Source organism: Meles meles, chromosome 17, assembly GCF_922984935.1.
Source record: "Meles meles chromosome 17, mMelMel3.1 paternal haplotype, whole genome shotgun sequence".
In the NCBI taxonomy this organism is placed as follows: Eukaryota; Metazoa; Chordata; class Mammalia; order Carnivora; family Mustelidae; genus Meles; species Meles meles.
In genome coordinates, this window is record NC_060082.1 from 66,348,129 (window position 1) to 66,373,802 (window position 25,674).

At 38.6% G+C, this 25,674-nt stretch overlaps 1 protein-coding gene across 1 annotated transcript in view; it reads right to left on the minus strand.

Moving 5' to 3' along the window:
* MROH9 (maestro heat like repeat family member 9) overlaps positions 1-16,917 on the minus strand; it is a 96,189-nt gene extending 79,272 nt beyond the window's left edge. Inside the window, exon 1 of the mRNA XM_045982310.1 lies at positions 16,781-16,917. Within this exon, the coding sequence (XP_045838266.1) occupies positions 16,781-16,917 (137 nt within the window). The remainder of the gene's footprint in view (positions 1-16,780) is intronic.
* Between the last annotated feature and the right edge of the window lie 8,757 nt (positions 16,918-25,674).

The window sequence follows — 25,674 nt, forward strand, 5'->3', positions numbered from 1 at the left end:
TACTATCTGGTACCTAAAGTATTATTTTAGTACATAAGGTCTTCATGTGCATCTATTATCTGTCTTTGTGTAGTACTATTCTGTAAATTCTAGTTAATTCACCCAGGCAAGATGTACACACAGACCTCAACATAAAACAGTAAATAGGCTTATAAGTTCAGAAGAACCACCAATGAATGGTAATCAGGGATCTGTTTATAACTGGTTATTCAAAACATTTATAATAAAAGACAATCTCAAAAATATTAACTAATTCCAGAAAGGCTGGGAAGTTGATAGAAGAGGAGGATCCAAGCTCACACTGTCCAACATTTGCAACTAGAAAATGCCCACATCAGTGTAAGTCATCCAGAAAAGGACTCAAGGACTGGCAGAACAAACTCTACAACTAAAGGTAAAAAGGCCATATATAAGAGGATAGAAAGGGCAGAGACTTGGTGGGGAGCTAAACAGACCATGGGCCATCTGTGGGAGGGACGGAGCTTGCAGGCCCAGAGAGAGGAGTGAAAAGGACCCTAACACTGGAAGCCCCTACAGGGAAGACATTTGGCTTTGAAAACTAGAGACGCCAGATTTCATGAGTTCTGACCACCCATGGGACTTAAAGCCTGGAATTTTAAAAATCAGCAGGCTTGGTTCTGGGACAGCCTAGAGGACAATGGAAAGCAGAGTCTCTGCCCTTAAAGGGATAGCAGATGAACAGCCCGTGAAGATCCGGCATAAAAGCAGCTGTTTGAAAAATGCTTGGGGCTTCTGGGATGGAGTGTTATTTACTAATCTCAGATCAAGTCCTGGAGGGACAGAAGTCACTGGGGAACTCCTGCAGGAACAGAGGAACTGGCAGGATCCCTGAGGGACTTCTCCGGGAACTGAGGAGCTAGCGGGTGCCGTTCCCCTCCCCTGCCCTTCAGCATAAACACACAGCCGCTTGCAGGAACCAGCACTGCACAGGCATTCACTACCCGACTTGCTTACACCAAGGTTCCCCAGGCCCCCAGCTTCAGTGGATGTGTCCTTTCCAATTGAGCTTGCCGCAGTCCTGGTGCCTTTTGTCCCTTGCCCTCGAAGATGGGCCCAAACCTTGCCAACACTATCTCCTGGCCCACTTTGTGGGACCTCAGTCTCCCTGGGTGGCAGCAACCCCATGGAAGACTAATGCACAACTTGCTAAAACTGGGAGCCCCCCCCCCCCCCAGTCAGCCCATCCCACTGGCGGGGACATGTCCACTCCAGTCGCTCTCGGCCCGCTCACACAGGGGCTGCAAGCCTGACAATGTGCAAGCAGTGCCAGCAATGGCCAGCGCTGCTCCAAGGTGACTCTGGCCTGTGGCGAGAGGAAGATAATGACACATACCAGTCAGAAGGTAAAGCCACAGCACCTCCTGCGGTGGCGCAGAAGGACCCAAGGAGGTCCGCACAGGACGCACAATTATTAAAATGGCAACACGTAGTGATAAAGAGAGAATTTTAAAAGCAAGAGAAAAAATGACAGTTATATACGAGTGAAACCGCATACGTTATCCAGCAGATTTTTAGTAGAGACTTTGAAGGCCAGAAAAGAGTAGCGTGATATATTCAAAGTGCTGAAAGGGGAAAAAAAAAAAAAATCTGTGACCAAAAATACTCTCTCCAGCAAAGCTATAATTCAGAAGAGAAGGCGCAATAAAGAGTTTCCCAGGCAAACAAAAACTAAAGAAGTTCATGACCATTAAACCAGCCTTACAGGAAATGTTAAAGGAGACTGTATGATTATAAAAGGAAGACCATAAGTAAGAGTAAGAAAAGTAGGAAGGACAAAAGCAATAAAAATAAGTCTACCCATAAAAATCAGTCAAGGGACCCACAAAATAAAAGGAGGTAAAGTATTACATCATAAACCAAACATGTGGAGGGGAGAGGAGCAAAGAATGGGCTTAAGTGTAAGGCGTATGCAGAAATGTAATATACAAATCTAATGGTAACCACAAATCAAAAACCAGTAATATATATGCAAAAAGTAAAGAGTAAGAATCCAAGTATGTCACTAAAGAAAGCCAGCAAACTGTAAGAGGAGAGCAAGAGAAGAGAGGATCAAAGAGGAGCTATAAAACAACCACAAACCAAGTAACAAAATGGCAATAAATACACCTGTTACTTGGAAGGTAAATGGACTAAATGCCCCAAACAAAAGATATAGGGTGACAGTGAATTTAAAAACAAGACCCATCTATATGCTGCCTACAAGACTCATTTCACACCTAAAGACACGTGTAGATTGAAAGCAAGGGGATGGAGAAACATTTATCATGCAGATAGATGACAAAAGAAAGCCGGGATAGCCATACTAATGGCTTTTCTCTTTGGAGAAAATAGAATTTATGATAAAACTGTAACAAGAGACCAAGAAAGACACTATCTAATAATAACATGGACAACTGAACAAGAAGATATAACAATTGTATATATTTATACACCCAACATTGGAGCACCCAAATACATGAAACAGTTTATAACAAACATAAAGGAACTAATAGATAGTAATACAATAATAGTAGGGGACTTTAACACCTCATTTATGTCAATGGATAGATAATCCAAACAGAAAATCAACAAGGAAACAGCGGTTTTGAATGGCACAAGGGATCAGATAAAATTAGCAGATATATTCGGAACACTCCATCCTAAAATAGCAGAATACACATTGTTTTTTGTTTTTATTTTCTAGAGAGAGAGAGAAACAGAGTGAGTGCAAGTGGCAGGGGGTGAGGGAGAGATGGAGAGAGATAATCCCAAACTGGCTCTATTCTCAGTGCAGAGCCTGAGTTGGGGCTCAATCTCATGATCCTGAGATCATGACCTGAACTGAAATCAGGAGTTGGATGCTTAACCAACTGAGGCACCCAGGCACCCCAGAATACACATTCTTTTTAAGGGCACATGGAACATTCTTCAGAATAGATCACATAATGGGCCATGAAACAAGTCTGAACAAACTCAAAAAGATCAATGTCACACCATGCATTTTCTCTGATCATCACACATGAAACTAGAAATCAGCCACCAGAAAATATCTGGAAAGAGCACCAAAACATGGAGGTTAAATAACATGCTACTAAACAATGAATGGGTCAACCAGGAAATCACAAAAGAGATTAAAAAATTACATGGAGAGAAATGAAAATGAAAACACAATGGTTCAAATCATTGGATGCAGCAAAAGGGAAGTATATAACAAAACAAGCCTACCTTAAGCAAGAAAGATCTCAATCTAACCTACACCTCAAGGAGCTAGGAAAAAAACAATGGACAAAACCTAAAACCAGCAGAAGGAAAAAAATAATAAAAATTAGAGCAGAAATAAATGAAATAGAAACTAAAAACACAATAGAACAGATCAATGAAGCTAAGTTCTTGGGAAAAATCAATAAAATTGATAAACCTTTTGCTAGACATCTCAAGAAAAGAGAAAGTACTCAAATAAAAAAAATTAAAAAGAGGAGAAATAACAATGAACAGCATAGAAATACAAATAATTAGAATATTATGAAAAATTATATTCCAAATTGGACAACCTGGAAGAAATGGATAAATTCCTAGAAACACAAAACTACCAAAACAGAAATAGAAAGAGATAGAAAATTTGAACAGACTGATAAGCAGCAATGAAAATGAGTCAGCAATCAAAAAGTTCCCAACAAACCAGAGGCCAAAACCAGGTGGCCTCACAGGTGAATTCTACCAAACATTTAAAGAATAGTTAATGCCTTCTCAAACTTTTAAAAAAGTAGAAGAGGAAGGAAAATTTCTGAATTCATTTTATGAGACTAACATTACCCTGATATAAAACCAGATAAAAATACCACAAAAAAGAGAACTACAGACCAACAACTCTGATGAACATAGATGCAAAAACAGCATTTTTCACAGACGTGGAACAAAAGATACTAACATTTGTATAAAATCACAAGACCCCGAATAGCCAATGGTCTTGAAAAAGAAAAACAAAACTGGAAGTATCACAATTCTGGACTGTAAAGCTGTAGTAATCAAAACATCTTGGTACTGGCACAAAAAGAGACAACGTGGATCAATAGAACAGAATTGAAAACCCAGAAATAAACCTACAATTACATGTCTATTAATTTTTAACAAAGGAGGCAAGAATATGCAATGGGAAAAAGACAATTTCTTCAACAAATGCTGTTGGGAGAAGCCTGGATAGCTACATACAAAAGAATGAACCCGGACCACTTTCTTACACCATACAAAATAACAAACTCAAGATGGATTAAGAATCTAAATGTGAGACCTGAAACCACAAAAATCCTAGAAGAGAACACAGACCATAATTTCTGACTTTGGCCGTAACAACATCTTTCTAGCTATGTCTCCTGAGGCAAGGGAAACAAAAGCAAAATTAAACTACTGGGACTTCATCAAAATAAAATACTGCACAGCAAAGGAAACAACTAACAAAACTAGAAGACAACCAATGGAATGGGAGAAGATATTTGCAAATGACATGTCCAATAAATGGTTAGTATCCAAAATATAGAATTTATGAAACTTAACATCCCCCTCAAAGTGAATTAAAAAATGGGCAGAAGACATGAACAGACATTTCTCCAAAGAAGATATCCAGATGGCCAACAGACACATGAGAAGATGCTCAACGTCACTCATCATCAGGGAACTACAAATTAAAACTCTAATGAGATATCACCTCCCATCTGTCAGGATGGCTAAAATCAACAAGAAACCACCGATTTTGGCAAGGATGTGGAGAAAAAGGAACCCTTTCACACTGTTGTGGGAGTGCAAACTGGCACATCCACTGTGGAAAACAGTATGGAGGTCCTTCAGAAAGTTAACAGTAGAACTACCCTACAGTCCAGGAATTGGGCTACTGGGTATTTACCTCAAGAGTATGAAAACACTAATTCAAAGGGATACGTGCACCCCTATGTTTATAACAGTATTATTTACGATAGCCAAATTATGGAAACAGCCCAAGTGTCCATTGATAAATGAATGCATAAAGAAGAAATGGTGTATATATACAATGGAATATTATTCAGGCATAGAAAGAATGAAATCTTGACATTTGCAACAACATAAATTGATCTAAGGAGTATAATGCTAAGCAAAGTAAGCCAGTCAGAAACAGATAAATGCCATATGATTTCACCCATCTGTGGAATTTAAGAAACAAAACAAACATACAAAGAGAAATCAAAAGAGACAAATGAGAAAACAGACTCTTAACTAGAGTCTGGTTAAAGATAGTTCCCAGAGAGGAGGTGAGTGGGGGGATGGGTGAAATAGACGACGAGGATTTGGAGAGGGGTGTGGGGGGTTGGGTGAGCCTGGTGGTGGGTATTAAGGAGGGCACGTATTGCATGGAGCACTGGGTGTGGTGCACAATGAATTTTGGAACAATGAAAAAAATTAAATTAAAAAAAGAGAACACTTCTCTTGATGAGCACTGAGTAATATATGGGACTGCTGAATCACTCACATGATTGTACACCCGAAACTGTATATTAACTACACTGGGATTAAAAAAAAAAACTAACAAATTTCATTTATGAGTATGAAGTTTAAATTTTTAGAATAATAATTTTTAAAATAAAATAACATTATAACACCAATTATGATTTATCATCAGAATGTAAGGATGGACCAATAGCCTAAAAACTATTAATTAACACATACCTATAATAGATTAAATTAAAAATCATGCATTAATCAATCTTGAAAAAGTAGTAAATAAATAGCAACATCATTTTTTTAAGGAGAATGAGTAGTTTGAATAATTTCTTAAAAAGTTTTATTTAAACCAACATTTTGCTAATTGAGAAGTCGTGTATGAGTTTTTATTAAAAACAGGAACAACATAAGGGTTCAATTTCCTATTTTAAAATACTGTGTTAGAATTTGTTGTTTTTCAAATAAGACATGGTCTAATAAAAATAGTTCAGTGAGCTCAAACACAGGATAAATATATCCCCCCAAAATCCCACATGTATCCCAGCATATCAGAAATTGCTGTTCAAACAATAAAATTGGGGAAGGATGGAGCCAAAATACAATATAAATAAGAAATCAGTCTAGTAATGTGCAGAATCTATGTTAAAAATACCTCAAACTTTTAAGGGAGAATACAAAACATAACTTGAATAATTAGAAAGATAGATTTATAAATAGGAACATCATTTATAAATGTCAATTATTCTTAAATTATTTTACAAACTCTGAAAGCGCAATTAAAATTTCAGGACATTTTCATCAGAAGTTGATAAAACACATTGACCTTCCCCTTAGAAAACTAAATTGGAGAGATTATCAAAAGTTACCATGCTGGAAGTGATCAAGAAAATAAGGAAGACCTAGTTCAGTCAGATAATAAAATCTATTATAAAACAGCACTAAGTCAAAACAGTTTAGTGGTGGCACCACAATAAAATTCTAAACAATGGGAGAGAATGTAAATTCTAGAGAATATCTAATATGGGAGTAGAAAATACCAGTATTAAATATTCTTGTCTCCCCTCCCTGGCCGAATGTGGCACTAATCTATTGAGAATATTTCATGTTGGATCAGAATGTGTTCTTAGAATGCCTTTTTTTTTTAAATTAAAATTTTTTTTGAGATATTTATAGCTTTATATGATGTTGTAAGAAATGATAAAGAGAAACATCTAATATACTTCCCACAGTTTTCCCCAGTGGTGACATTCTCCAACGATTATAGCAGAGTATCGCGACCGGGTATTGATAGTGATTCCTCCCAGCCATCTTGTTCAGATCCCCCCGGTTTTATTTGTGCTCGTGTGTGTGTGTGTGTGTGTGTGTGTGTGTGTGTGTGTGTGTATTTAGTTCTATACAATTTGATTGCAGGTGTACATTCCTGTATCGACCGCTGCCATCAAAATCCTCAAGAACAGCTTGGAACCCTTAAGCACGTAAGTATTCCCTTATACAGATGAATGTAAAAAAGCATTCAGAGTTTAAACAAGCCTTTGGGAATGAAGCACTTTAAATCAGTGTTATCTGCATTGGGATCAACAAATGTTTTCTGTGACGGTCCCGATGACAAGTATACGAGGCTTTGCCGGCCAAATGGCCTATGTCTGCTCAGGTCTGCCATATAATGCAAAAGCAGTCATAGACAATGCATGAATAAATACATAATTGTGGCTGTATTCCAACAAAACTTTGTTTACCAACCTTGGAATTTGAATTTCACATAGCATTTGCATGTTGTGAAATATCCTCCTCCTTTTAAACCTCCCCCAACTATTTAAAAATGAAAAAAAAAAAAAGAGGGAGGGTGCCTGGGTGGCTCAGTCTGTTAAGCATCCAGTCTTGATTTTGGTTCAGGTCATGATCTCAAGGTCACGAGACAGAGCCCCGTAGAGCTCTGCACTGAGCGCAGAGCCTGCTTAGGATTCTCTCTCCCTCTCTATCTTCCCCTCCTCTCCCCACTCTCACTCCCTTTCTGTCAAAAAAAAAAATGTAAAACACATTCTTATCTCTCAGAATGTACAAAACCAGGAGACTACAAAAACAGATTTAGCCCATAGGGCAAGTTTCTTGACTTCTGGTTTGCATAATGGAACTGTGAAGATAATTTAAATTCATTCATAACATCAAAAATATCTGTTATAGCCTAGAGGGTAACAAAAATCAACGAACAGAAAACTAGGAGAAAGTGAACATTAGTAAAGTGTGATATAGAATTAATTTTATACCAGATGTCATACAAAAAAGTGAAAGAAAAAATAGCAATGATGCTAAAATCAATTCTGAGAAGATAAGAACAAAAAATTTTAACCCCATAGAAATGTCATGAGACACTTACTAAGTACATGCCAAAAGGGAAATCCTCATGAAGCTGCAAAGACCACGAAAAAATTCCCACATGAGAAAATTCATAAATATATAAACATACAGAAAATATTAGGTCTTGCTTTTTTTTTTGAAAGGAATACAAATTAAAATAATAATGAGGTACAATTTTGGGCCTATTAAATTAGTAAAGTAGAAAAATGTATGTAAGGATCTATGTCTTCTGGTGACTAGGCTTTGAAGTGGGATTTTTAGTGGCATTTTTCTGGACAGCAAACTGACTCCTTACTAAAAGCTCTAAGTAGGTTTTCAGTCCCATCTGCAATAGTTTGGGATCTTGGGAAACAGATGCCAAAACAGGATTAGAGGTGCATGAGATTTCGGAGAGAAGGAGAGAAGGAAGGAAGGAGGGTTAGAAAGTATATAGACTATAGCAAGTTCTAAGAAGGGTTCAGCTAGGTTGATGGGTTTCTGAGATTCAAAGTCACCCACTGGAGTTGACCATCCCACCAGGCTGCCTGGACGGTCAGGGAGCAGTGAGGGCTGTCCGCCAATTAGGATTCCCAGCAGCAGGCCATTTTTGTGGTTGCCTGTCATCTAAATTGGTAATCTCACCCTCAGAATTCTATTTCAAAAAAATATTTCAGAGGAGATACGATCTTTTATGTACAAAGATGATTATCATATTATTGACAAAATAAAATATAATTTCAAAATTGGGGAATCTTATACTGCCATTAAAACGAAAATATGAGCATGTAGGGAAAAAACTTAAGACATAATACCAAAGGGAAAAATATTACAGAAAATCCGATTAGCCTACAATAATTATACTACCTGCGGATCCGTTCAGTACTGAAGAAGTGAGGAAGAATGCAAGAAAGAAAGAAATAGTAACTGCTGAGTTGGGATGGTGGTATTTGGAGCCGTTTTCTGTTTTTCACAACTGTGATTTTTCTCTATTGCATTTTGAAGATGCGCAGTCAGTGAAATGGGGGAGTGTTAGAGCTTTAGCCTACCTGGAGTTCATAGCAAGGATCATGGCTTGGTCACCTAACAGGCCTGAGTACACGTCCCATAGGCAGGCAGCTATATTCTCCTGGAAGTATCAGGAAAAAGGAAAGAATCAGTGTTAGCAGGCCTGCGAGGCATCCCATGGAGTTCTCTCCTTCCCAGAGACTGGGCTGGAACACGAGTCCAAGAGTTCGCAGCGTTGAAAACAAACCAATTTAAATCCATGATAGCATCTTGGCCTGAACGGTGGCCTTTTCCGCCAACCACTGTGTTTCTGTAATGAACACTTCCAGACAAAATTTTGTCGGCCATGTTCATTACCAGGAGCTCCTCTGCCCACCACTGTCACTGATCAGTGCAATCCACTCAGTGGGGAGTCTCTTGATAGAAAATACCCACAGGAGGATTTAAGTCAGGCCTTACCGAAGAACGTCTCACGCCATAGAAGGAGAACCACGTCAAGGTCAGTGCACAGCTCTTTAAACTTATCAGTGACAATCAGTGAGGTTCCATTAAGACGTCCTGATTCTTTACTGAAGACACTGGAGAAAGCCTAGAAGAGCTTCTCTTCCCTTGCGTGCATCCTTGTCTTGTTACACAAGCCTCTGTTGCAATGGCACCTCCTTGCCTCAGACCCAATAGTACTGTTTATGGAAAATCTCAGTCTATATTTCTGAAATAACTCAAAGTTCATTTTTAGGTCCTGCCGTGTAATAACGCCATTTCTAAGGGCACGTACGCCTTCTAATGCATGTGTAATTGCCGCCACTGATTACCTATTACCCTAACGAAAGCCCTTTTCTGTCTGTTCAGTGCTCCTCCCCTGACTCCAGCATTGAATGCCCTTTGGGATCTATGTCCTGTCTTTTGTGGGGTGCGAGAGCTATTCTCATGGATAGGGCTCCATGCCTGTCTCTTCAGTCCATATTGTGGACTGCATGTTTGTGCTCCCTCCAAAACTGTGTGTTGAAGCCCTAATCCCCAGTGCGACGGTATTTGGAGATGGGCCTCTGGGAGATAATGAGGTTGAGATGCAGTGACGAGAGTAGAACCCCAAGATGGAGTTCATGCCCTTATAAGACAGATGCAAGAGAGCTCGCCTTCTCTCTCTTTCTGCCACGTGAGGATGCGAGGAGAAGACGGATGACCATCTGAAAACCAGGAAGAGCAACAACCTCGCCCAGACACTGAATCTATTGTGCTCTGATCTTGGCCTTCTTAGCTTCTAGAAGTGTGAGAAATTTCCATTGTTTAAGCCACCCAGTCCGTGATATCTTGTTAAACCAGACTGAACCGACTAGGACAGTAAGAGAAACTTCCTGTTCGGGATCTGAACTAAAAACTGGCATGTCCCCAGTAGACACAAGTACGCTGTCATGACCGTCCCTGGTGAGAGCACACAGAACATTTCCTAACTCCTCCCTCTCTGGGCTGGGCTCAGACAGTGGTGCAAGAGTTATTCTTCTTTCTCTAAAATATTTTTTGAAAGAAGATTTATTTGTTTATTTGAGAGAGAGAGTGCATGAGCAGGGGGAGGGGCAGAGGGAGAGGGAGAGAGAGAGAATCTCAAGCAGACTCCCTACTGAGCGCAGAGCCCTACACAGGGCTCAATCTCATGACCCCAAGATCACTACTTGTGCTGAACACTCAACTGACTGAGCCACGCAAGTGCCCCATTCTCTACAATATTTATATCCCTATCCACCATTGATTCCTAACAACAGCAAACATGACCCTACTCAATCTTAAGAGAATAATTCTTTGCTATGTTGCTTATTACCATATTGCATGTTATCATGACTTAGAGAACTCATAAAACCTTTTATATATGCCTCTAGAGAATGAATAGGTCTGTATTCAAGACCAGCCACTAAAAACCAAACCAAACCACGGCTTTCATGATTGTGATGTACAGCCAGGATTGAGCAGCACTTTTTTTTTTGAAGATTTTATTTATTTATTTGCAGACAGAGATGACAAGTGAGCAGAGAGGCAGGCAGAGAGAGAGGGGGAGAGGGAAACAGGCTCCCTGGTGAGAAGAGAGCCTGATGCAGGGCTTGATCCTAGGACCCTGGGATCATGACCTGAGCTAAAAGGCAGAGGCTTTAACCCACTGAGCCACCAAGGCACCCCAAGAAGCACTTTTTAAGTGAACTATTTCCTCTTAATTATGGAGCTTGCTTCTCCATCACAAATTGCCAACTAGTTGATCTATAATAACATGGACCTTAGCTTCCCATCCATTAGCTAGCTTCTCTTTTTCTCATGGAGCCAAATTTGTGACTACGACTCCATCACCAGGTTATCGTTCTTCTCATATTACTTTGGCATCACATTTTTGTCGAATAACTGATTGACAGCCTGTCCCCTCCTGGTTGTGGACATGCTTTTGCCTGCACCATAGGTACCGCCAATGTTAGCGGAATGCCAGAAGCCAGTGCGCACATTGGCAAGTGATAAGGATTGTCTAACATCTATCAGCTGGTTCTGTAGTGATGTCAATCAAGTACGTTACAGGAATTGTCCGGGAATTTCACCTGCTTTCCCCAGTGAGGTTTTTTCTTATGTTCGGGCTCTGTAACATGCTCAGCAGTGTTCCCAGAAATTTTCAGTACCTCCTCTGGGGAGTTATGATTATCACTCTGGCTTTAATGTCTATTATATGGATAAATTCTCTTTCATCTCATTTTCAATTACTCCTTAATCACCATGGCTCTCCATTGGAAACCCACAGTAAATGATGAAATGGTCACAATCCTGGAAACCTGTACTTTGTAATATATTTCATAATACTAGGTTCTAGGACCAGGCTGGTGCGCCTTAAGCTTCCATAATTATTATTTTGGCTTTCTTCTTTTAACTGACCATCTGCTTTTTATATATATCTTATATCATTGACATTTTTGTTCATTATCTGTTGTCATTCTTGGCCAGAGAAATTGGAGTCATGCCAATTTGACTAGTTCCTTAAACCTCAGATGTTTCAAATCACATACATGATGTGTTTCTGATGCCACCTAAGCCTGGGGGAAATGGTATTACCATAATAATCATTATTCTGAGGGAATTTGAACTCCCCTGTAGTAATTCTCGAACAATCCCAGGAATGCTCAAAGGGAACCATGGACATGGTCTTCTCCAGTATGATGTGAATTCGCACATTTTCCTTTATCTCTAGCTCACTAGAATCCTCTCTTCTTCAACAATAACAAAATTCCAAAATTCAGGGAGATATAGAATCTGAATTGAGGTCATGAATATCTAATGCCTTTACGTCTTTGGCTTCCTGTCTTGCTGGTGCCTTACCGAAGGTGTTTCGCTGATATTCTCAGATCCCTCCAACCGCGGCAAGGCCAGATACCGAGAGATCTGAAGGCTACACCCAGGATTAGCTCCTCCCTGACTCCCAAAGCCAGTTAAATTACTTTCCACTACTGCAGAAGCCACCAGAACCAGCATAACCACACTGTACACTCTCAGTATTGTGGTTCTTTTAGTTTTCACTTATGACTTACACTCCTAGGAAGATTGGTAAGAGAAATCCTTGAAAGAGAGTTTACTGGGCTTAATGTAGAACTGACTCAATCTTTCTACATGGGTCATTTTCTTTAAACTAGTTTTGTGCCTCAGCTGTCTTTTCTTGGAAGCTTTCTTCCAGGAAGAAGAAAGGGGCCTATAATGCCAATTCTCCAGACATTTTAGGATCTTATGATAAACAGGGTCTAGGCTCAAGATGGGACCCCAAATACACACTTCCCTCATCAAAAAGTCTTTGCCATCCTTATAAATCTTCCTTCCCAGCCAAGAATCTTGTTATGGAAAGATGGGGGACTAAATAGCTCTTTAATATCTGTCCAAGGCTGAATTCCCAGGACACAGACATTTTCAATTAACCATCGGATTTTTTTTATTTTTATTATTATTATTTTTTTTTTAGTGTTTATGACATGTTAAGCAATGGGGCTAGGAGGAAAACAGATAGTTTTGGCTTTACTCTTATGGGAAAGCAAACTTAAAACAAATAACAGAAATTGTTGTGTTTTAAAAGAGGAATTACAGGAATTACTAAGGGAAGCTACCTAGTAAAGGATATCCAGGAAATTTTAACTTTAAAAGTTTTAATTTCAACCTAGAGATGATGGTGGTGGAGGGAATGGAGAAAGAGTGTTTGGAATAGTAGAACAGTATGTGCTAAGGACTTGAGTGGGAAAAGGGTTTGATGCATTAGAGAAGTGGTTCTCAACCCTGGCTAAGAAAACCCAGGCTAAGAAAACTCACCCCATGCAAGTGAATCAAAATCTCTGAAGGTATGGCCCTAGCAATAGTATTTTTTTTTTAAAGCTCCACATGTAATTCTAATATAAGCCAGAACTGAGAACCATTGCATTAGAGAACATGTAAGAAGGCCATGTGGCCAGACCAAAAAGAGTAAGGAGAGTCATAAGCAATGGGGCCAGAGAGGCCAAATCAGGACAAGTCCTTCTGTGAAACCTAAAGATGTACTACTCATCTCTAAGAACAATGGGGAATTATTTTATCAAAGGGGGGGGTCACGATCACAGTGCTGCTTTGTAGACTTCTTTGAACAAGGCAAAGCTTTAGATTTGAAGCATGAAAGCCATTGGAGACTGGGATGGGAAGAGTTCAGGACAGGGTTGCTGCCGATTCCCCGATTAGTGGGTTCACTATGCTGATGCATGAAGTTTGGGTTTCACATGGATCTGGGTTCCTCATCAGTCTTCAGACACAAATGAATCTATACACAAATGAACAAAGAAAAAAGGTGGTACCGGCCAAACGTTACTTTTCCTTCCTGTAAGACCAGAGTCAACACATGGGACTCTCAAAAAAGCAAGATTGTATTATTGTGGCAAAGCCACTTGATTTCCATCCAAAACCACGTGTACTTGGTACAGTGCCTGCCTTTTGATGGATTCTGGTTTAAAATATTAATACGCATTGAAGAGACCTTGACATGGCATGCCTAGAGACTTTACACCTTTCTTTTTATCATTTTTCCCAGGTGGAGTTTTGCCTCCTGTGCTTCTTTGATTCCTCTACCCCAAATGGAGCAGTGAGCATTTCTCATGAATGGCCTGTTGATGGCCACTGGGGTAACTCTCTTGAGGTGACTCAAAAGTTACAGCATGACTGTAAAAGCATAGGACACCTATAGACAGAGAGACCCAAATTTCCATGACCTTCAAAATGGGGAGGGTTTCCACTTTCTTTGCCTGGGGCCAGCAAAAAGAGGAACTTCGTTTTTAAGCTCAAGTATACACAGATATCATAACCAGTTAGTGTTTCCAATATCAATCCCCAGTCGCATCTACTTGGTACTGGTTAGTCAAAGGGTCGTTTCAGGTCCAAGTCTCAATATGGTTCCATTCACGCATTCTAAAACTGTCTGGTAGTGGCCTGTTATGGAGCCCTATGTTCACACATATCTGTTTCAATATCTGATAGAATTCTGCTGATAGAATTTACTGCTTTCATTCCATCTCATCTCTTTAAACCATCAGAACTTTAATAGATAGTGTTCTTAGTATGTAATATAAAAAAAGAAACTGAGTAAGACAGATCATGGAAACCATCGTGTTCACATCAACTCCAACTGTTCAAGAGGGTGAGGATCTCTAATTATTCTCATTTTCTGAAGGTTCCTTGTGACTCCTTTCTGTAACACATTCCTAATTTATACCTCGGTGAGACTCCTGGGTTGGGTCTTTAAGGATTATCATAATACTGTAAATATTATTCACAAGTTCCCTGTGAAATTCACTGAAGCAGAAAATTTTAACTCCAAATAATTTGTAACATTTAGCCAGCTGGTAATTGCAGACACTTTCTTTGTGTCCGCATTTTAGAAAGAGTATGGAACTGGCACTTATGGAACAATTTCAAGTCAGCTCTCCCCATCCATCTACGACTTTAATTTGCTATCTCTCGTGCTTTTCTTATCCACTTTGATTATGCTAATGGTATCTGTGAACACTAATACTTCCAGGTAGGTCATCTTACCAAACTGCTTCTGTATTCAGTATGGAAAGTTTCCTCTTTAAACTAATAAATCTTCAAAGGACAGAAAAATTGTTATTATCCTCATTAGTCAACATTATCTGGTCAAGTTGGAAGTGGTAATACTGACTTAGCAAACCTAACCCATGGAGAGCCACAAATATTCCAACAAGTAGTCCAGTGACACCTGAAAAGATAGTGTGTGTTGGTTCAGTGATTATATTAATATTTACATTAATTAATATCAACAATTTTTAAACTTCCAGATTTCTTTTTACTGTTACTAGGGACAGGCATTTAAAAATAGCTGTTGGAATGAAGCACAAACCTATGTTTTAATTATATGAGTACCCAAGGCATTAATCTCTTCTCAAACAGTCCTAGAGCATTATTGAAATTGTCTCATCCCATATATGGAATGGAATATTATGCCTCCATCAGAAAGGATGAATACCCAACTTCTGCATCAACATGAATGGGACTGAAAGAGATTATGCTGAGTGAAATAAGTCAAGCAGAGAGAATCAATCATCATATGGTTTCAACTTACTTGTGGAGCATAAGGAATAACATGGAGAACATTGGGAGATGGAGAGGAGAAGTGAGTTGGCGGAAATTGGTGGGGGAGATGAACCAAGAAAGACTGTGGACTCTGAGAAACAAACTAAGGGTTTTGGAGGGGAGCCGGGTGGGGAATTGGGTGAGCCTGGTGGTGGGTATTAAGGAGGGCACGGATTGCATGGAGCACTGGGTGTGGTGCATAAACAATGAATCCCAGAACACTGAAAAAATAAATTTTACAAAAGGAACAGCACAAATATGCAAAGAAAAAAAAAAAGAAATTGTCTCATCAGTTAACATTTTGATGTGTCAATTCACTAATACACACACATCAATCCTTTCATATGGAGAAAAATTTTATTCTGTCCTGAGTTGATTCTTCAGTATGTTTTCATGTGTAACAAATAGTGCGGAGTCCAAAAATCTAAAGCCATGAGATCTTGGGACGTCTTAAAATGTTACAAACCACTATCTCACTAATAGAAGTCCCAGAGAGAAAGGATGCAGAAAACATAAAAGAGACATTGTTCAATCAATAATGCAAGAAAATTCTTTGGAGATAAGTGGCTGGAGTTTTTAGATTGAAACTTGACTCTGTGTCTGTATATTTGAATAAAAATTACAACTAGACAGATATTTACTATATATCCACCACACAAGGAAATTTCTTTAGGTTCCCAGGGATAGAAATTGTGCAGGTGACATTGTTTTGCAACAATGTGACGGGATTATGTGTTAAAAATAAGAGTGGGACAATGGATAGTCATATTTAAAAACACAAATTTGTGTATTTACCTCATGTCTACACAAAAATAAATCAAAATGGATGATAGATCTAAATGTAAGAGACAAAACTATAAAACCTTTAGAAGAAAAGATAGGATGAAATTTTTGTCATATTTAGTTCCAACAGTTTTCTTAGATATGTCTGCAGAGCACAGTGAGAAAATTTGCAAATTTTCGATCGACATGCAATAATAATATGGCCAATAATATATCCCTCAAAAATGATCAAGAAATGTACAAGGTCTACATGAAGAAAAAAACTTCACTGAAGATTCAAGTAAGTGGAAAGAAAAATACATGTGCCAGATGCCAAGACAATAATTTAAAGGAGTGATTTCTCTATAAATTAATATATAAATTTAGTGTAATTCTAATTAAAATGCCAAAGAAATTCTGGGAGAAATTTGAGTATATTCCAAAGTTCATCTGGAAGTATAAGTGAGTAAAAATTGCTGGTATATTTTTGAGAAAGAGAAATAATGGGATAGATTTGTCTAATTAGATTCAGAGAGATTTCATTTTATATATTTGAGCTACCTGTAGTCGTTCAAAAGTGTGATGACTCCTTTACTGCTGATGTGCTGTGACGACATTGCGTATCCCCGTGGAAGCCACAGGATTCTGCTGCGGTGGTTGCTGCCATTTGTCAAAGGCATTGGTGTTGCCGCTAGTGCAGGCTGATGGCGTCCCGTGGCCACTGATGGCCATTATCCGGAGAACGGGGGTCATGCAAAAGTTGGTCTGGCTTTATAACAAGGGCCACAGGCAGCCTCATTCATTCTCACCATTTCCAGCTGCTTGTTGGCTTTTCTATCTCACAGCAGCCCATCACCCTAGGACTCAGCAGCTGCCTCCGTGAGAACCTCTCCTTCCCTCTTCCACCAGCCCCTTGTTCTTGAATCGCCACCTGGATAATCTTCACTTGAGATGTGCTCTTTTCTTGCAGGCTCTTTCGTTCTTTTGGTTCTGCCTCAATGGGAGTGGTCCTGACATCCTTGAATCCTAGCAGGAACTCAATTTAGGCTCACACCCTGACATCGGCACCAAACAAGTTTATGTTTTGTATCCCAAGAGCCATCTGACCATCTTTCTCTCTCTCTTTTTTTACATTCGACTATTTTCAACCCAAGACTATTTTCAGCCTCATTCTCTTGAATATAATTTGATTTCTGGACTTGATCTTTCCCAGAGCTAAGAGAAATATAAACCCAGCTTCTGAAAAACAAGTTAAAACCTGAAATTTGCAGTGTGGTTTTAACCTTCATAGGACCATGTTCTTAAATCTGCAGGCTCAGCAGTTGCCTAATTTCTATTGTGGTTCCAGAGACAAATATGTAGGTCTATTATACTAATTGAAATATCACAAATTAACTCTTTAGGCTTACTAAATTTTCTGTACACTTCGTATTTCAATAAAACTCTTCTTCATCCTATTGGCAATGATCGTGTTTGGACTATTCTATTTCTCTGATACTGTGTCTATCCTAGTGGATCAAGATTTTGCATGGTCATCCCTCACTGACGGGAAACCTCCACTTTGTAATCCCTAGTAGCAAAAGAAAAACACAAAGCTTCAAATTTATATAGGAAGACATCTTGCTCTACACTAATTTATTAAATAGGGTCTCTTCTCCCCACAAGGAAATAAAGGGGATTGTAGGTGGCTTAGAGATGAAGAAAAAAAAAATCCAATGATATAAAAATAAATAAAAGCTAAGAGAAGATAAAGGAAAAATTAGTATAAAATTGAGGCTAAGAGAGAGAGAGATAGTTAAGAGCCCCTTTATAAGGGCAAGAGATAGATTGTACGCTTAAGGACAAATACATTGTTTGACCAAATGATGAAACCTAGATTACCTATACAAGTGTCTCTCTGAATAAATTTTAAAGCATGACATCCCATTTATTTAAGGATTTTTAAAAGTAATATATGCACATGCACGGTATAGTGGGTATACAGTGGGCAAAGTCTCCAAGTTTTGCCCCAGCTCCCTTACCCTAGTTCCCAGCCCCAGAATTGTTGCTGGTTTCCTGGGCATCATTCCAGTGATGGAATACGCAGACACTTTACCTCTGTGGTATTTTCCCAAAACATGTATTTCCAGTGTAATCATGTGAAAAACACCAGATAAATGCAAATTGGAGGATATTTTACAAAATATCTAACCAGTACTCTTCAAAACTGTCAAGGTCATGATCAGCGAAAGATAGTGAAACAGTTATAGATTAGGGGAAGCTAGGAGACCTGATGGCCGAATGCAGTGTGGGATCCTGCCTTGGAATCTGGAACAGGAAAAATGGGTAAAATCCAAATAAAGTCTATAGTTTAGTGAATACAATTGTACTACTACTAATTTCTGAGTTTTGACAAATGTGTCATGGTTCTATTTTTCCTGTAAGTGCTATCACTGTGCTCTATCCTTCTCTTCTCTGCCAACCCTCTACCCTTGATTCCCTCCTAGAAAATGGTCTCCATTACTGGTATTTAAATCTGATTCAATGAATTTTCCATCTCTTTTGGTTATTTGAAAAGCATTACAATATTATTAATACAGAATCCTGTATATTTAAAATCTTCAACTTGATAATTTATTCAAAGGTCCTCCGTAATCCCCAAGGCAGGAAAGATTCTTGGTTATAGGAGAGACACAGTATAGCTTGGTACTTAGACTGGCCACCTGCGGACCCAACTCCACAAGTTCATAACCTAGCTTTGCCACTTGGTAGCTATATGACCATGGGCAGGTCACTTCCTGCCCTCAGTTTCTTGAATTTCCAAGTGGTGATAACAGTAGTACTTACCAAGGAAAGGCTGTTGCAAGGATTAAATGAGTTATTTACTTAAAATGCGCAGAGCATGCCAAAAATGTTATAAACGCTATGTAAGTGTTAGTCTCACTATAACTGGAGTGGGGAAGGGGTTCCCTCTCTCATAGCTCCCTTCATCTTCTGACCCAGATGGTAAGAAGGGTTTCCACAGTGATGATGGAGGGAAGGATGAGGCTGTTAAAGCAGATTGGGTAAGAGATGGGCGGGGGGGGGGGCACTGGGATGGTGAGTCAAAACTTTCACCATTTCAATCAGTGTTGAAGGTCATTTCCAGGGGTATATGAGGGTGAGAAGCAACACAATTCTACAAGGAAGAAAAAACTAAAAACAGTTTTCAACTAAGCTGCCTCTTTTCCTTGCCTCAAGCACAGGTATTTTAAACTCTATTTATGATATCCCTATAATGGACACAGTGAGCAAGTTATTTTTTTTTAACCCAAGAGATTTCAGTTACAATCATGTCTTACAGAATATCGCTTACCATGCGATGCCATTTCACATTGGACTGCAGAATCTGGAGACTGGTTGCTAGTTAGAGAGAAGGAGGAGACTAGTTAAAAGGGAATCAACTTGATCTCTTGTCACCTTAGTAGGGCAAATCTCCAAATTTTAAGTTAGTATGACCTTGATGGCAAAGGCCTAGAAGGGCAATATATGCACACACACACTCATATGCACAATAAAAGTTCAGATAAATTCATGATGCATGTAACTGAACAACCCTTAACAAAAAGATTAGGAAACAGAACACAGAACCATGTTAAGAGAATAACGAAGTTTAGCCAAGTAGTATTTATTCCAAACATACAAGGATGGTTCAGTAAAAGAGAACCTATAACACAATTATTAACATTAATGGCTTTAAAAAGAAGAAGATTCACACGATAATTTTTGTGGCGGTAAAAAAATCTGATAAAATTTTAAGTCTACTCTTTTTTTTTTTTTTTTTTTTCCGAGAGAGAGGGAGAGAGATAATCTTAAGTGGGCTCATGCCTAGTGTGGAGCCCAAAGAGGGACTGGATCTCAAAACACTGAAATCATGACCTGAGCTGAAATCAAGAGTTGGACACTTATCCAAATGAGCCACCCAGGCATCCCAAGTCTATTCTTGACAACAATTCTTGTAGAGTAAATATGTGATAATTTCTTAATGTGATATATAAACACAAAAGCTAGAACCAATGTAATAAGGAAATAGGTAGAAGCATTCTCACTGAAGTCAAGAATGAAACAAAGATTTCTGCCACTATCTGCCATTTCTGGATATAGCGTCCCATATTTTTAGAAAATAGAAATAATATACTAAACTTATAAGGGAAAAATTATATCATTTTGAATTATTTACTTCATGGGAAAGAATGTGAGTGTTTTTTAAATTTCTCTGTTATCAGAATGATTATATTGGAGTTATTAGTTACTATGGTCTCTGGTAAAACCCTTTTATACAGACTTTAGGACCTGGGATGCTTTTGTTTGTTTGAGGAGATAGCCCTTTGATAATGACTTGTATTTCTTCCATTTTAATTGCTGTCTAGATTTTCTAGGTCTTCTGAAGTTCTTAAAAAATTTTTTTTGAATAGTTTTAGATTTACAGAAGATTTGCAAAACTAGTACAGAGATCTCATACACCCTTCACACAACTTCCCCTAATGTTAACATCTTACATGACCTGGCATATTTGTCAAAACTAAGAAATATTAGTACAATTACATTCACTGAATTACAGACTTTATTTGGATCTCACCCATTTCTTGTGTTCCAGGATCCAATCCAGGATCTAACACTGCATTCAGCCATCAGGTCTCCTAGTTTCCCCTAATCTGTGTTTCACCATCTTCCCTTGTTCATGACCTTGACAGTTTTTCTAAGAGTACTGGTCAGGCATTTTGTAGACTATCCCTTGATTTGCATTTATCTGGAGTTTTCCCCATGATAAGACTGGGAATATAGGTTTTTGGAAAGAATGTAATAGAAGAGAAGTGTCCTTTTACTAGTCTCATTATTGCCTCTTACCAAATTCAGAAATTCAGCTTTGTCTTTATGTATGCCTTCTTTCCTACTGCCTTCCTTGAATTCATTTTTTGTTTATTTTTTTCTAAATTCTTGTTCTGGATATTTGATTAAATGTTTTCATTCTTTCTGGTAGTTTAAATATTTACGTTTATGGAGCTCTTTTTTTTATTAACATATAATGTATTATTTGTTTCAAGTATATAGGTCTGTGATTTATCACTCTTATACAATTCATAGCACTCACCATAGCACATACCCTCCCCAGTGTCCATCACCCAGCCACCCCATCCCTCCGCTCCAGCAACCCTCAGTTTGTTTCCTGAGATTAAGAGGCTCTTATGGTTTGTGTTCCTCTCTGGTTTCATCTTGTTTCATTTTTCCCTCCCTTCCCCTATGACCCTCTGTCTTGTTTGTCAAATTCCTCAAATCAGTGAGATCATACGATAATTGTCTTTCTCTGATTGACTTATTTCGTTTAGCGTAATACCATCTACTTTCATCCACTTCATCACAAATAGCAAGATTTTGTTTTTTGATGGCTCCATTACATTCCATTGTAATATATATAGAGAGATACATATCTCTCTCTATATATATTCTCACATCTTCTCTATCCATTCATCTGTTGATGGACATCTGGACTCTTTCCATAGGTTGGCTATTGAAGACATTGCTGCTATGAACATTGAGGTGCATGTGCCCCTTCGGATCACTACATTTTTATCTTTAGGGTAAATATCCAGTAGTGAGATTTCTGGGTCGTAGGATAGCTCTGTTTTGAACTTTTTGAGGAAACTCCATGCCCTTTTCCAGAGTGGCTGCATCAGCTTGCATTCCAGCCAACAGCGTAGGAGGGTTCCCCTTTCTCCACATCCTCTCAAACACCTGTTGTTTCCTGATTTGTTAATTTTAGCCACTCTGACTGGTGTGAAGTGGTATCTCATTGTGATTTTGATTGGTATTTCCCTGTTGCCAAGTGATGTTGAACACTTTTTCAGTGTCTGTTGGCCATTTGGATGTCTTCTTTGCAGAAATGTTTGTTCATGTCTTCTGCCCATTTCTCGATTGGATTATTTATTCTTTGGGTGTTGAGTTTGATAAGGTCTTTATAGAGTTTGGATACTAGCCCTTTATCTGATATGTCATTTGCAAATATCTTCTCCCAGTCTTTCAGTTGTCTTTGGTTTTGTGGACTGTTTTCCTTGATGAAGTCCCAAAAGTTCATTTTTGCCCTTGCTTCCATTGCCTTTGGGGATGTTTCTAGGAAGAAGTTGCTGTGGCTGAGGTCGAAGAGGTTGCTGCCTGCATTCTCATCAAGGATTTTGATGGATTCCTGTCTCACATTGAGGTCTTTCATCCATTTTGAATCTATTTTTGTGTGTGGTGTAAGGAGATGGTCCAGTTTCATTCTTCTGCATGTGGTTGTCCAATTTTCCCAACACCATTTGTTTAAGAGACTGTCTTTTTTCCATTGGACATTGTTTCCTGTTTTGTTGAAGATTAGTTGACCATAGAGTCGAGGGTCCACTTCTGGGCTCTCTATTCTGTTCCATTGATCTATGTGTCTGTTTTTGTGCCAGTACCATACTGTCTTGATCACAACAGCTTTGTAATAGAGTTTGAAGTCTGGAATTGTGATGCCACCAACTTTGGTTTTCTTTTTCAACATTCCTCTGGCTATTTGGGATCTTTTCTGGTTCCATACAAATTTTAGGATTAATTGTTCCATTTCTTTGAAAAAAGTTGATGTATTTTGACAGGGATTGAATTAAATGTGTAGATTGCTCTAGGTAGCATAGACATTTTCATAATATTTGTTCTTCCAATTCATGAGCATGGAACATTTTTCCATTTCTTTGTGTCTTCCTCAGTGTGTATTCTATAGTTTTTGAGTACAGATTCTTTGCCTTTTTGGTTAGATTTTTTCCTAGGTATTTTATGGGTTTGGCTGCTCCCATGTTAGGGGCATAGATATTTAAAATAGTTAGATCTTCTTGTTGGACAGACCCTTTAAGTACATAAGTATATATAAGGTATAGTGTCCTTCCTTGTCTCTTATTATAGATTTTTTTAAAAAAGATTTTTATTTATTTATTTGAGAGAGAGAGACCACAAGTAGGCAGAGAGGCAGGCAGAGAGAGAGAGGGGTGGAAGCAAGCTCCCCATGGAGCAGAGAGCCCAATGTGGGGCTCAATCCCAGGACCCTGGGACCATGACCCAAGCCGAAGACAGAGGCTTAACCCACTGAGCCATCCAGGTGCCCCTTATTATAGTCTTTAGCTTAAAATCTAGTTTGTCTGATATAAGCCATCCCACCTTTCTTTTGATGTCCATTAACATGGTAAATTGTTTTCCACTCCTTCACTTTAAATCTGGAGGTGTCTTTGGGTTTAACATGAGTTTCTTGCAGATAGCCTATCAATGGGTCTTGGGTTTTTTTTTTTTAATATTTTATTTATTTATCTGACAGAGATCACAAGTAGGCAGAGAGGCAGGCAGAGAGAGAGGAGGAAGCAGGCTTCCCACAGAGCAGAGAGCCCGATGTGGGGCTTTATCCCAGGGGCCTGGGATCATGACTTGAGCCGAAGGCAGAGGCTTTAACCCACTGAGCCACCCAGGCACCCCAGTCTTGTTTTTTGTTTTTTTTAAACCATCCTGATACCCTGTGTCTTTTGGTTGGGTACATTTAGCCCATTTACATTCAGACTAACTATTGAAAGATATGAATTTAGTGCCATTGTCTTGCCTATAAGGTGACTGTTACTGTATATTGTTTCTGTTCCTTTCTGGTCTGTTACTTTTAGGCTCTCTCCTTGCTTAGAGGACCTCCTTCAATATTTCCTATAGGGCTGGTTTGGTGTTTGCAAATTCTTTTAGTTTTTGTTGGCCCTGGAAGCTTTATGTCTCTCCTTCTATTTTCAATGACAGCCCAGCTGGATATAGTATTCTTGGCTACATATTTTTCTCGTTTAGTGCTCTGAGTACATCATGCCAGTCCTTTCTGGCCTGCCAGGTCTCTGTGGCTAGGTCTGTTGCCAGTCTAATATTTCTACCATTGTATGTTACAGATCTCTTGTCCCAAACTGCTTTCAGGATTTTCTCTTTGTCTGTGAGACTTGTAAGATTTCCTGTTAGATGCTGGGGTATTGACTAATTTTTATTGATTTTGCAGGGGGTTCTCTGTGCCTACTGGCTTTTAATGCTTTTTCCCTTCACCAAATTAGGGAAATTCTCTGCTATAGTTTGCTCCCATATACCTTCTGCCCCCCCTTCTTCTTCTGGGATCCCAATTATTCTAATATTGTTTCATCTTATGGTATCACTTATCTCTCGAATTCTTCCCTCGGGTCTGTCATTATTTCTCTCTCTTTTTCTCAGCTTCTTTATTCTCCATCATTTGGTCTTCTATAACACCAATTTTCTCTTCTGCCTCATTTATCCTAGCAGTAAGAGCCTCCATTTTTTATTGCACCTTATTGATAGCTTTTTTTATTTCAACTTGGTTAGATTTCAGTTCTTTTATTTCTCTAGAAAGGTATTCTCTAGTATGTTGTATGCTTTCTTCAGGCCCAGCTAGTATCTTTATAATCATCATTCTGAACTCTAGTTCCAACATCTTACTAATGTCCCTATTGATTAGGTCCCTAGCCATTGATACCACCGCTTTTTTTTTTTTTTGAGGTGAGTTTTTCCTCTTTATTATTTTGTCCAGAGAAGAATAGAAGAATGAGAGAACAAAACGCTAAAAGGGTAACAACAATCCCAGAAAATATACACTAAACAAATCAGAAGAGACCCAAAACCAGGGGGAAAAGAAAGGGGGAAAAAATATATATATCTATATATCTATATATATATATATATGATCAGGGCTGGTGAATAGAACAGAGCCACATACTTGATTTTGGGTGTATTTTGGTCTGTTAGAATATACTTCCTTCCAAAACTTTAAAGAAAGGAAAACTTATAGCTATAAAGAAATCAGGTTAAATATGACAAAGGGACAGACTATGACTGTAAAGATGAAAATTTAAAAAGTTTCTAAAAAAGGAATTGATGAGGATTTGGTTGAAAAAAGAAAGAAAAAATTTAAAAAAAAGGAGAGAATGTGTTCAGGCAGGAGACTAGAACAAAGCCATACACTAAGTTTAGTGTATATTTTGGGATGTTAAAAGAAACTGTATCCCAAAATTTTAAAGGAAGAAAAACTTATATGTATACAAAAAATAAGGTTAAATACAATGAAGGGATAGAATATGACTACAAAAATGAAAATTAAAAATGATTTTTAAAAGCATATTGGTAAGATAAAATAGTTTAAAAAGGTTAAAATAGGAAAGAGGAAAAATTAAAAAAATAGAAAAAAAATAATGAAAATTTAAAAAATTAAACTTTGAAAGACTAAAGAATCATGGGGGAAAAGCCATGAATTCTATGTGCTCTTTTCCCCTAGCATTGGTGTTTTGCAGTTCTCTTTGATCACTGAACTTGGTCTCAGCTGGACGTTCTTGCTGATCTTCTGCAGGAGCGGCCTGTTGCCCTGATTCTCAATTGTCTTTGCAGAGGCGGAACCGCACCGCCCTTGCCAGGGGCCGGGCTAAGCAATCTGCTCGGGTTCGGGTT